Raw genomic sequence first — 12,546 nt, 5'->3', positions numbered from 1 at the left:
AATCAGCTTCTGAAATCCAGCCTTCTGTTGCGGTTTCTCAGGAATTATCAGACACAATTCCCCTGGATATTTCAACCCTTGCACGTGGAGCTGCTAGGCCTCCTGCAGCCATGTCTATTAAGGCCTTTGCCAGGGCTAAAGCAGCCAAAGCTTCAAAAACTGTGCCTGCCAAACCCCCCCTCACACAGGCCCAGCACTAGCTCTCATATGCTTTCTTTGGCTGAGGATTTAATTTCTTTAATTCGTGGATCCCAGCCTCATCCAGACAGGTCCTCTCTCCCACCTCCAGAAAAGAGACCTAGAGCAGAGCCCCCTGAACCAGTATCCACTGATGGTTCCTCTGATGAATCAGAACATACAGACCTTCCTGAGGCTTCTTATTCTCCTTACGAAGACTCTGATGTGGAAGAGTCCATTCCTTCAGCCTCTCCACCTGAGGAATTTTCCTTTGGGGAAACCTTGCATGCTATGAGGGAACAATTTCAGTGGCAGGGCCAAGATTTCTCAGACTCCAGAAAAGGCTTAGAACCTTTCTACATTTGCCACAACATAGGCCTTTAGCTATACCTCCAGTTCTTTCTGTTGTAGATGATGCATTTAATGATGCTTGCACTGCTCCTGATTCATTACCTCCGGCTCCTGCTAAGCCCGATAGGTTCTACAGGGTCCCGGACACTCATCACCATTTATACAAGGCTCCTTTTGCAGATCCAGAGACTATCGCCCAGGGCCCTAAAGCTGTAGCTGCTACTTCTACTAAAACCCTCCCTCTGAAAGGGAATCCAGGTCCTTAGAGATGGGGTAAAAAAGTTTACACTTATGCTACCTTGTCAGCTAGGGCTTTGAACTGCCAATTTCATATGATTCAATATCAAGAGTTTATGCTTGACCAGTTAACTAAAAAGCTTTCCTCTGAAGAATCTTTAGATAAAAAATATGTTCAGGAAATGGTACATAACATACAGCAGGTTAGTAACCATTCTTTAAAATGTGGCTATGATGCACTGGAGGCTTCCTTTAGATCAGCCATGACTGGCACAGTTATCAGGAGACATGCATGGTTGAAAGAACAGGCATTACCAGACCATGTCAAATCAAAGCTTTTGGATGCACCCATGGACAAGGTCAATTTATTTGGTTCCCCTGCTCAGCAGGTACTAAAAAAGATGGAAGAGAAGGCGAAATCTGTACAAACGGTGAAAGATTTCTTACAGGTTCAACCTCCAAGGTTTAGCAGGAACTGGCCCTCCAAGAATTGGTCCTTTCCGGACTCCTCAAAGGTTCAGAGAGGCAAGAATAGGCATTAAAGAGGCAGAAACCAATCCAGGGGTGCCTACAGGGGATGCCAATGGCAAGGTAACAACCAGCGAGGCACGGACGCAGCCACCACCACTACAACACCTCAATCACAGTGACTTGACAGTGGCACCGCCTACCAGGGAACAACTAGAAGCACCCTTAGGCGGAAAATTAACCTTATTTTCAAAAAACTGGCATTGCATCACAAGGGAAAAATGGATTTTGCAAACTATAGACCAAGGTTACAGGTTCCATTTCCATACTCTACCAGGGAAGAGATGAATGCCAAACCTACCACCTACTCAAAGGACAGAAGCTCTAAAACAAATATCTCAGCTATTAAGAATGAGAGCTGTGGAAAAGGTACCATCTATGGAGCAAGGAAAGGGATTTTACTCCAGACTCTTCCTGGTACCAAGAAAAGAAAACAAATGGAGACCCATTCTAGACCTGTCCGCTTTAAACACATTCCTTATTGTTCCAAAATTCAAAATGCTGACCATACAGCAGCTTCTTCCCATGCTGGGCAAGGAGTCTTGGCTGGTAACTCTAGATCTCAAGGAGGCATACCTGCACGTCCCGATAAGACCAATTTGCAGAAGATACCTCAGATTTCTTGCAGGATCAGAGCATTATCAATTTTCAGTATTGCCCTTTGGCTTATCTACTGCGCCCAGAGTGTTCACGAAATGCCTGGCATCAGTAATTGCTCATTGCAGACTTCAGGGAATCCAAATTTATCCCTACCTGGACGACTGCCTGATACAAGCGGACAACAAAAGCAAGCTAGCAGAAGACGTACAAAGAGTCATTTACCTGCTGCAAGCCTTGGGATATACAGTCAATATAAAAAAGTCAAGGCTGATTCCATCCCAAAGAATAACCTTTCTGGGTGCAGAACTGGACACATCAAAACAAATGGCATTCCTAACTGCAGAAAAGAAAGAGCAACTACCTCTCTACTTCTTGGCATTAACAAAGCAGAACCACCTAACTGCAAGAAAAGTACTGCAAGCTCTAGGCTTCATGGCATCCTGCATAATTCTGGTCCCTCATGCCAGACTGCATATGAGAAAGCTACAGTGGTACCTAAGGAATTTGTGGTCCCAACACAAGCACAGCCTAGAAACCAAAATCCCAATAATCCCATGCCTGAAGCAAGAGTTCCTATGGTGGGCTCAGGCCTGTCAATCAAACCCGGGATGGCCCTTCTGCAACAGCCAACCAAGCCAAAGCATCACGACAGATGCCTCAGACCTCGGTTGGGGGGCACACATGCTGGGCAAGTGCATACAAGGCTTATGGACTCAAGACCAGCTGCGCCTACACATAAATCTAAAGGAAATGCTGGCAGTAAAATTGGCAATCCAGTCATTCAGACCATTTCTCCAAGAAGGTCAGTTGATGATAAGGACAGACAACACCACAGTTATGTGGTACATCAACAAACAGGGAGGCACCCATTCATATCCTCTATGCAGGCTGGCACTGGACCTATGGGATGTGGCCCTGAGCTACAACATTCAGTTACAAGCAATTTTTGTACCGGGAAAAGAAAACATTCTAGCGGACATATTAAGCAGAACAACCACAGATGCCCACGAATGGATGCTTCATCCGGACATCTTCAAAGCCATCACAAGGGAATGGGGATTACCACAAATAGACTTGTTTGCATCCCCATTCAATCACCAGCTAAAGAAATTCTGCACAAGGACGTACCACCCACTTGCTTGGAAGGTGGACTCCCTATCTTTCAGTTGGAAAAACCTGACAGCATACGCATTTCCACCACTTCCTTTGATGCACAAGGTGCTTCTGAAGATCAAAGAGGACCGTCCATGGATCATCCTGATAGCTCCAGACTGGCCAAGACAACATTGGTACCCATTGCTGAGGAGCATGTCTCGGGAACAAATATGGACACTACCCCTAATCCCATTACTGTTAACACAGAACAACTACAACATCCTGCATCCAAACCTGAAAACTCTGCAGCTAACTGCCTGGAACATTACATAACAGAAAATAACCCAAATTTATCCCAAAGGGTTAAAGACATAATCCTGGAGGCTCGCAGACCTTCAACAAGAAAGAATTATGCAGCAAAATGGAAAAGATATCTCATTTGGAGTACTGCAAAGGAGAAGATGTGACTCTGGTAAACATGGCCAACATCCTAGAGTACTTGGCAGAGCTCTTCCACACAGACCTGTCCTATTCTTCCATCAAGATACATGCATCAGCTATTTCAGCACACTACAGCTTGGATCCTCCTGTCTTCTCTCATCCCCTGCTCAGACAGTTTCTGAGAGGAATTAAAAATGTAAAACCTCCCAGGAAACCACCATTGCCAGCATGGGACTTGAACTTTGTGCTAGAAAAATTGACACTTCCTCCTTTCGAGCCAGCAGCAACAGCAGAATTACAATACTTATCCTGGAAGACTGCTTTCCTGCTGGCAATAACTTCAGCTAGAAGGGTCTCTGAACTACAGGCATTAATGGCAGTGCAACCCTTCCTGATCTTCCATCAAGATAGAGTGTCCATGAGAACAAATCCGACATTTATGCCTAAGGTGGTATCCAGAGTGTCATTAAATCAGGCTATCCACCTACCTACATTCTTCCCAAACCCACAGAACAGGGAGAAAGACTTTGCATACCTTGGATGTACACAGACAGTTACGCTACTACCTGGACAGGACTAAGTCCAATAGAAAACTGACCAGCTTCTGGTAGCATATGCCACAGGAAAGGAAGGAAAACCAATTTCAAAACAGACAATCTCCAAATGGATAGGAAATTGCATTAGATTTTGTTACTCCTACCATGGAAAGAAAACCCCAGAGAACATCAGGCCTCACTCCACAAGGGCTACAGCCACTACCACAGCTTTCTTACGAGGAGTGGCTACGAAGGACATTATAGAGGCTGCTACTTGGACCTCCGTGCATACATTTGCCAAGCATTACAATTTACCTTTATACTCTAGATCCCGAGCAGGTTTTGCCACTGCTGTTTTGCAAGGGATCCTAGCTACACCATAATCTCTACTCTTTCCTCCTCCCCTTGTTTAGCTATGGTATTCTACCCATTTGTAAGGACTGCAGATGCATCCTTGAAGGACATAGTACAGTTTTGTACCTACCATAAATGTAGATGTCCGATAGGAATGCATCTGCAGTCAGGATTACCCACCCACCTTCCCCTCTGAGGTACTCCTAGGGTATTTGCCAGCCTTCAGCTAGCTTGGGGGGGATCTATTATGGTGTATTTGTTTGTATATATGTACATACATGCTTATTTTTTTGTGTTTGCTCTCTACTATTTGGAATCATTGGCATTTATCCAAATTTAGCCTTCCAAGAGGGCACCTGGCATCTGGGGCAAGAAACACTGAGGAAAATGGCGTTGGCTGATGCCTTTATACCCGAATAACTGCAGCTATGACGTCGGGTGAAGTGCGACACCAGCCGGGGCCAGACCCAGACTTTGGAATCCGGCCGACCGAAGGGCTGCCTGACGACAGGACAACCCATTTGTAAGGACTGCAGATGCATTCCTATCGGACATCTACATTTATGGTAGGTACAAAACTTTATGCTCATCCTAACAAGCCACTTCCAAGAAGGAAGGGTAGCACCCATTCTACCAGGGCTTCAGCTTCATCTGTGGCTTTGTGGAAAGAAGTGAAGGGCTGATAGTAATTACTGAATCTCTCTCTGTGAGCTATTTTGTCTTGCTTTTCATTGAGAAAAGTAAAATAATTATTTGTTTACCAGGGTAGTTCACTGATTGTAACAAACCATTTGCAGGCACGCCATGGATGAATAAATTCACAAAAAAAATAAAACTGAGCAAATTTATAAACATGGAATAATCACAGAAGTTAGAGAATCCCATTGATATTTGAAACAAAATGTAAGTATAATTAGCAGAGTAAAAAAACATGTGAATTAATTTTAGTTAAAACACCTTAATAGATTCTTCTTCATCTAAGCCACTTGAAGTGAGGCACAAGTCAAATTTCTGGATCTAAAGCTTCTAGTTTTCCACCAAGTTATGTGCATTTGTGCCATATATTCACAAAAAATGTAGTTGCAGACACACACCTACATTGTTGAAAGCCGACATATTTTGGAAGCATACTTTTCCATTTTGATAGTTTCCATACACATAACGTAACATGAGGTTTAATAAATAACAGGTAAGATGCATTTTGTAGTTTCACTTAGGTCTGTATTTAGACAGATTTTTTTTTTAAACTTCTTTATACCGCTTGACATGTAAATTACGTTAGCTAGCTCATTGGTCATAAAGGTTTTATGCATCTGTTTTGCTTCTTTCCAGTCTTGGTCAGTTTTACAGCTTTGTTGGACTGATTACCTCATTTGCAGTATATTATTTCCATATGCTTTGTTAAATATTTAAAAGTTTTCAAAGGTGTTGCTTGCACTTTGCATTGAAATTTAGAGTTTGTGTTACAGTAAAGTGTTGCAGATACAGCACAGGGATGCGTATTTTATTATAAGGGTGTTTGTCCTTTTTTCAGACTTGTGCAGTCATGGAGTTACAAAATAAGGGGAATGGGGATGCTTGCTCTGCCTTCAAAAACACTTGTTTTTTTGATGAGTTTCGATGTTTTTGTCTTTCTTTATTTTTGATTCAGCTCTAGTGGTTTCTTCATTTGAGTGTTCTACATTGCAAACATCCCCTCTTTCAGCTGTCTAGGAACATCACTGCCTTATGGACAGAGAGAGCTGTGGTCAGCAGCAGCTTGCGAAACATTATATTCAGGGATTTCTGATCTTAGATCTCCATTGAGGAGCCTATTTCCTCCTTGGGGCTTTAGCTTTATGATGGATAGACTTACCCATCCACTGTTGAGATACATGAGATTTATCTCGTGGAAGATGTTTTTCTCAGTGACCACAAACTGTGACCACACATCTTTAAGATACAGGTTGTTTTGTAATGAACAGTGTTTTATTTTTTTTCCTAGTGATTGTATGTCCTTCTGGAGTAATCTTCATTTCCTTTTCCTTAAGGGCCCTCAGATGTCCTCAAACCATTCCATTCATATCTGTACAGTGTTAGCACTGTCGCCTCACAGCAAAAGTTTCTCTGGTTCGATTCTCTGCTGGGGTGCCTTCTGTGTGAAGTCTGCATGTCCTCCCTGCATTCGTGTGGGTTTCCTATGGGTGCTCCAGTTTCCTCCCACATTACAAAGACTTGCGTCTTGAGCATTTCTCCCCAGGCCTCCTCTGAAAATAGCATTGTCGCCTCACAGCAAAAGTTTCTCTGGTTTAATTCTCGGCTAGGGTGCCTTCTGTGTGAAGTCTGCATGTCCTCCCTGCATTCGTGTGGGTTTCCTATGGGTGCTCCAGTTTCCTCCCACATTACAAAGACTTGCGTCTTGAGCATTTCTCCCCAGGCCTCCTCTGAAAATAGCATTGTCGCCTCACAGCAAAAGTTTCTCTGGTTTGATTCTCGGCTAAGGTGCCTTCTGTGTGAAGTCTGCATGTCCTCCCTGCATTCGTGTGGGTTTCCTATGGGTGCTCCAGTTTCCTCCCACATTACAAAGACTTGCGTCTTGAGCATTTCTCCCCAGGCCTCCTCTGAAAATAGGCCCCGTCTTAGTCAGACTTTCTTGGTAAACAAATATTAAATAAAAAATGTCCCTGTCTTCTTCAAGGGCATAATTCACGTGAGAAAAAGCCATCTGATGTTTATTAGCTTAATTCCCACTTCTGTAGGCTGTGTGATTTTAGGAAGACAGAACCGTTATTTTCTCCCTTCTTTCATTTAAAGAGGACCTTGTGATTGCAGAACAAACCCTACCCAAGTCTATCATTGAATGCATTTCTTCACCGGGCCATTGTCCGTCCTTTTGAATATGCTGCTGTCAAAAGTTATTTCACCAGAGGGTATTACAATTTCCAGTTTCCATTTCAAGAAGGTGTCCACTGCAGGCATTTATACAGTGGCCGCTTGGTCACTGGATCCCACCTACACCAAACTTTATTGCTTAGACCATTACATCAGGAGTCAGGCCTTTTCTTGCACCTTGGTGTGGCTTCAGGACTCTGTCTTCTGAGTCTTACTTTTGGTCTTCATCCAGCTCCAATTTCCAAGTGTGATTTATTCTGTGCTACATTGCATTCTGCCCTACAGTTCACTGATGCTGAATTTCTCTAATGTCAGATCTAACAGATTTGTATTAGCCATTATCATTTATTCAGTGGGAAAACCCAGCATAGTGGGTAGTTATTTATTTTCCACCACTCCAGTTGCTTGAATGGCCTCCCTTTCCTGGTGTTGTGGATGTATTGCAGTGAAAAGTACAAAAGGCTGGAAAAATATATAGTCAGATTTGATGTCATATTTCTGTAGCACCAATAGGGACTGCAGTGCTGTTCACATGGATTTCCTTGCAGAGTACTGTCTAGGAGATGCATTTTGTTATATCCTTATTTGGTACTTGCGTATTATCGCAACCAGATTTTCACGGTTGTGATTTTCACTTACTTCGGTAGAAACTGGGCCATGAAACACTGGAAGGTGGTATTCAGGCTCTGTATTGGTTGGGGATAACTTCGGATTACCTTTGGAAACAGAAACAGTGGAGAAAACCCTCTTCCTATTTTTTGCATGCATGTTGTATGCTTGAAATGTCATGCCTGCTGTCGGTGTGATGAACGGATTGTATTCACTGTGTGGAAGGAATCCTTCAGAGAAGGCAAACACAGACACGGAAGTGATGGTTTTGGTGACCTTTATTTTTTGACAATTTGCGAACAATGGTTAAAAGTAAGCAAGTATAGCTAAAACAATTGCTCAGTGCCTGCGTTTGATTTCTCTGAAGAATTCCTTCTACAAGTTCAAACAAACGAGAGTATGATAGCAGCCATGAAAACTGTAGCGTGCGTGTGTAATTGCAAAAAAACAGGAAGAGGATTTTCTCCACTGTTTCTGTTCCCGAAGGTAATCCGAAGACATACCGAGTCTGATTACCACCTTACAGTAAATGTAAACATTTTGGGCAGTACTATACATTTACGAAGACAGACTCAATTGTTTCATGCACTCCTATCTGTGCTGGTATGCACATTCCGCAACCGAGAAAATCTGGTTGCGATAATACGCAAGTACCCCTTATTTATATAGATCGTTCAAGTTGTATTTGCTCAGTTAGTGTGAGTCAGAATGTGGGGAGGCAGAGGCATGTGACATGGTGACATACAACTGAAGGAGATTCATACTGTTGTGCATTAAGAGCTAGACATGTTTCAGAGTGTTCCAAGTTAGGGATATAAGTAGAGGAAATCTCAATACTTGCCCAGTAAGGAGGACGTTCTTGCAAATCAGATGATACTGTGATAACATGTTTGTTATTGTATACTTTCCTGAAGAATTGCTGTACTATTTACTACAGTCATTTGACTGCAGTTTTCTTTCTTCTGTCACAAATTTAGACATGTAAAGATTAAAGTAAATTTCTCAGGCAAAACTCTGGAATACCCATGAATGCTGGGGATTGCTAAAGATAATGCTTTGGAATAGTATTTGAGAGCTTAAATAAGTCCTTACACTTTTATTATTTCTTTTCGTAGCTTTTTCCTGACCAAAGACAACATTGGCAAGGTAATGCATTCTTATTTCTTACGTTATAGTCTTACTAGCTCAAGATGCATTTAGTAAAGTTTGTGTTTATTTTAAAATCCAGAGTCGAGCTCAAACTGCAACAGAAATTCTTCAAGAGTTGAATACGGATGTCTCAGGAAACTTTGTGGATGAGGTTTGTAACATGTTGTTGGCATTGCATATTTAAAAATTGTAATATAACTCTTAATTTTATTTTTTTGTGTTTTTGCATTGTAATATAGAATGTCAAAAATTCAGCATGTTAACGTGTTTTTGCAGCGTCTACAGCATGATGAACAACACTGGCTTGTGTTGTATCATTTGTCATGATAAGCTGGCAGCTCTGTATAACAAGATTATTTCTATATGAACATTTTGATGGGGACTGTTAGGGGGAGGTATTGTGGTTGTCAGAAAATACTTGTCAAGTAGTCACACTGTTGTCTTTACATACTGACAGGTTCCCATTAGATGCAGTTGTATACCCTAGTTTCCTTCACTAACATAGTTATTGTGGGCTGTTACATTTTACCAATTTAAAACACAGCAAATTTTTTTTTTGGTGTATGCTTCTAGCTCAGATAACAGCTGTGTCAGTGGCCTGAACAGTTTTTGTTGCAGCAGTAACCCCCTTTACTACAGTTTACATAATAGTGTTGCTCTATTACAAAGGAGTGTGTATATGTCAGAGATATTCTTGAAGTGATGTATGAGATTGCTTTAGACTTCGGGAGAGTAAAATCGAATGATCTGATGTGATTAGAGCAAACTTAGGATTTTTTTGTGTGTGCATGTTTGCATGCATAAACAGGACGGAGCTGTCTCTGCACTCCCAAACTCCTTTCACCTCTATAGGCACATTATAGTCAGATTTGATGTTTTGTCTAGTAGCATATAATGTACAGCATATCAGTACTGTTCACATGGATTTCCCTGTACACTAGGGTTCAGGCAGTATAAAGCACCTTCCAGTCCATGAATTTCATGCATGACAAAAGCTCATCTTGTATTTACTCAGGCTGTCATATGTGATCACCCATTGTATACATGCAGCTTTACATTCAGTTATTTAGCACTTATTTAAAAGTAACATTTATGAATGTCACTGTTGCATAGTATGCTTGAAAAGTGAAATTTTGTAGAGTTATGTGGTCACCTCAAAGTCTGAATTGCACCTGAAGAACGAACTTAACCAGACTGCTGGTTTTATTTATATTAAATCTTAGTGCCTTGGCTGTTCTCTTATTTTCATTAATTGGTGTTCATTTACAAAGTGAATTACTTTTTGAAGTAATGTCAGAGCAATGAGTGGTGTATAAAGAAATTATGTTCTACAGCTTTTTTAACTAGATGTCAATATTTTTGACAATGTGATATGATACAGGAGTGTAATCAGGTTTGTTTTTCCTTTAGTGAGTGGTGGGTAATGTTCTGTTTTTGAAAACCTTTGTAGATGTTTATCTTAAAGATCACATCTGTGTTGCAGTAGGCACAGATAGATAACTGTGCTGGCCAGACTTCTGGAGCACTCAGATTTCCTCGGAGTGTAGTTAGTTTCCTCCCTTTGCAGAGGGCATCAGCATGACATTAAGTTATAGAGGAGAGAGAGAGAGCAACACATGCCAGTTTGTCTTGCACGGAAAATAAAAAGCGTACACTTATCAGTCCTTTAGTTCTTTCCATTCAGTTTTGGGTGTGGTATGTACACCAGGCTGTTCAAATATTGTTACTAAATATTGATAATTGAGATTATTATTATTTTTTGCTGTTGGTCTTTGTGTTTTTTAACTGCTTATTAGAGGTTTTTTGATGGCCCATGACATCTCCATGAAAAGATCACCAAATGCATCTGCAGTGTATAGCCTTTTCTGTTTGGGCAGAAACCGTTATGTCAGCACTGCAAATCCTTTTACTTTGTTTCAATGAGCCTGGAATTTAGTGGCATTCTTAGCGCACAAGATATTTCTGACTCTGGGTCTTGGGGCATTTATTCCTGTCTGAGCCACAGAACATTCATAGTTAAGTCCCCTAGAAAAAGATGACAGCAACAGAGCAATGGTGAAACACAATTGTTGTAAAGGATTCCACAAGTAAGGAAATCTGTAGTCATAGAGCCCTCATCAGTCCTGCTCAGGCCTGATGGCATCCATCTCATTGAGGAGCAGCTTTCTGGTTAAGTTCATTATTCAGGTACATTTCTGCTCCCAGCCCCAGGACATCTTGTTCTATAGTCCCTACCTGTATTACCTCCTTTGGAAACGCAAAGATTCTTATCATCCGAGACTGGTCTGTCCTTGGTGATTTCTGTAACTGCTCCATAACCAGATGCAATTTCTTAGACATGCAGAAATACACCATCTCAGTGTAAGCTAATGGTTCTTTGCTTTCACCTCCACAGAAGATTCCTGACATTTTAATAAAGCACTGTAGTGTGTGGTTCTTTTTTTCTTTCATTTCAGTTTTGCTGCTACTGTTGCTTGACCTGCTGTTTTGTAGATGCCAGAGGAATAGATAACCTGAGCTTTCACATCTTTTTTTTAAACTCCAGCCCTTCTGACCATTAGGCTGCCCCTCTAATGCTGATGGATGCATTCGCTCTTTGCAAAAGCCCAACAACTCATTTGTTCTTTGCGGGTAAGGGGTGATCAGACCAGGAGCTGTGCTGTCACCTGTGAGTATGATCATGGATTTTGCTTTTTTGAGGCTGCATTTCCCACTGTAGCATGGTTTGGAGTGCAAAGGGCATCAACAGAGGTGTCTCTCTCACTTATATAACCCTGTCCCGTTTGCCATTACATATAGCAGCTGACACATCTTTGACTAGAAAGAGTTTGCCAGATTTGTAGTAGTTTGGTAGTAGGTTAATTGTGCCCCCCCCCCCCCCCACACACACACACACACATTTCGGAGCCATTTACCTCAAAAGTGGTTTCCTAGCCAAAAAAAGAGAGAGAACTTTCCCTGGAAGATGCATATGAATCTAGTAATAGATCCTGCAGTCATTCACTGAAAGCAGCCGGAAGATTTTAAGTAGCACTAGAAACCATTACCTTTCACAGCAACAAAGAATACAATGAGCTTGATAGCTTTAAAAAAGATATGCACCTTACTTGCCCATGGGAATCCAGAGTTATAAATTGAGGTACTCATTTGGGCAGGAAATAGAGGAGACATTCTTCTCCTTCGACAAATTGAAGACCTAGGCTTTGGACATTCAGGGGAAACAACAAGGATCAGACTCTCCAGATTAGCACAGACTGAAATTAAAGTGACAAAATGGGTGATTAAATATGGATATGATGTTGCAGATGCTTGTATCGACCATAAACACTGCTAACAGAAGTTAAACCTGGCTTAGGATTAGAGCTTTCCCTAATTCCCTAATGATGTGAGGGGACATTTGTTGAATGAATCCATGGTTTAAAATCTGCTGTTTGGTACTCCTTCCCTAGACATCTGTAAAAAAAAAAAAAAAAAAATCAGAACAGGAGGAGAAACAACAGTTGATGAAATCATTTCCAAGTTATGGTAGGAATTTCTTCTTGAAACAGTGGCTGTTTTCTTATAAGCATTCTGACTGAATGACAAAAAAGAACCTTTG

At 41.5% G+C, this 12,546-nt stretch overlaps 1 protein-coding gene across 1 annotated transcript in view; it reads left to right on the top strand.

Moving 5' to 3' along the window:
- NAE1 (NEDD8 activating enzyme E1 subunit 1) overlaps positions 1-12,546 on the top strand; it is a 1,377,685-nt gene that overhangs the window by 182,195 nt on the left and 1,182,944 nt on the right. The window contains exons 4-5 of the mRNA XM_044081916.1: positions 8,915-8,945; positions 9,028-9,099. Coding sequence (XP_043937851.1) covers positions 8,915-8,945; positions 9,028-9,099 — 103 coding nt within the window. The remainder of the gene's footprint in view (positions 1-8,914; positions 8,946-9,027; positions 9,100-12,546) is intronic.

This window comes from Protopterus annectens, chromosome 8.part1 (assembly GCF_019279795.1).
Source record: "Protopterus annectens isolate FY-2018-M chromosome 8.part1, PAN1.0, whole genome shotgun sequence".
Taxonomy (NCBI): Eukaryota; Metazoa; Chordata; order Ceratodontiformes; family Protopteridae; genus Protopterus; species Protopterus annectens.
This window is presented reverse-complemented; position numbering and strand designations above follow the sequence as displayed.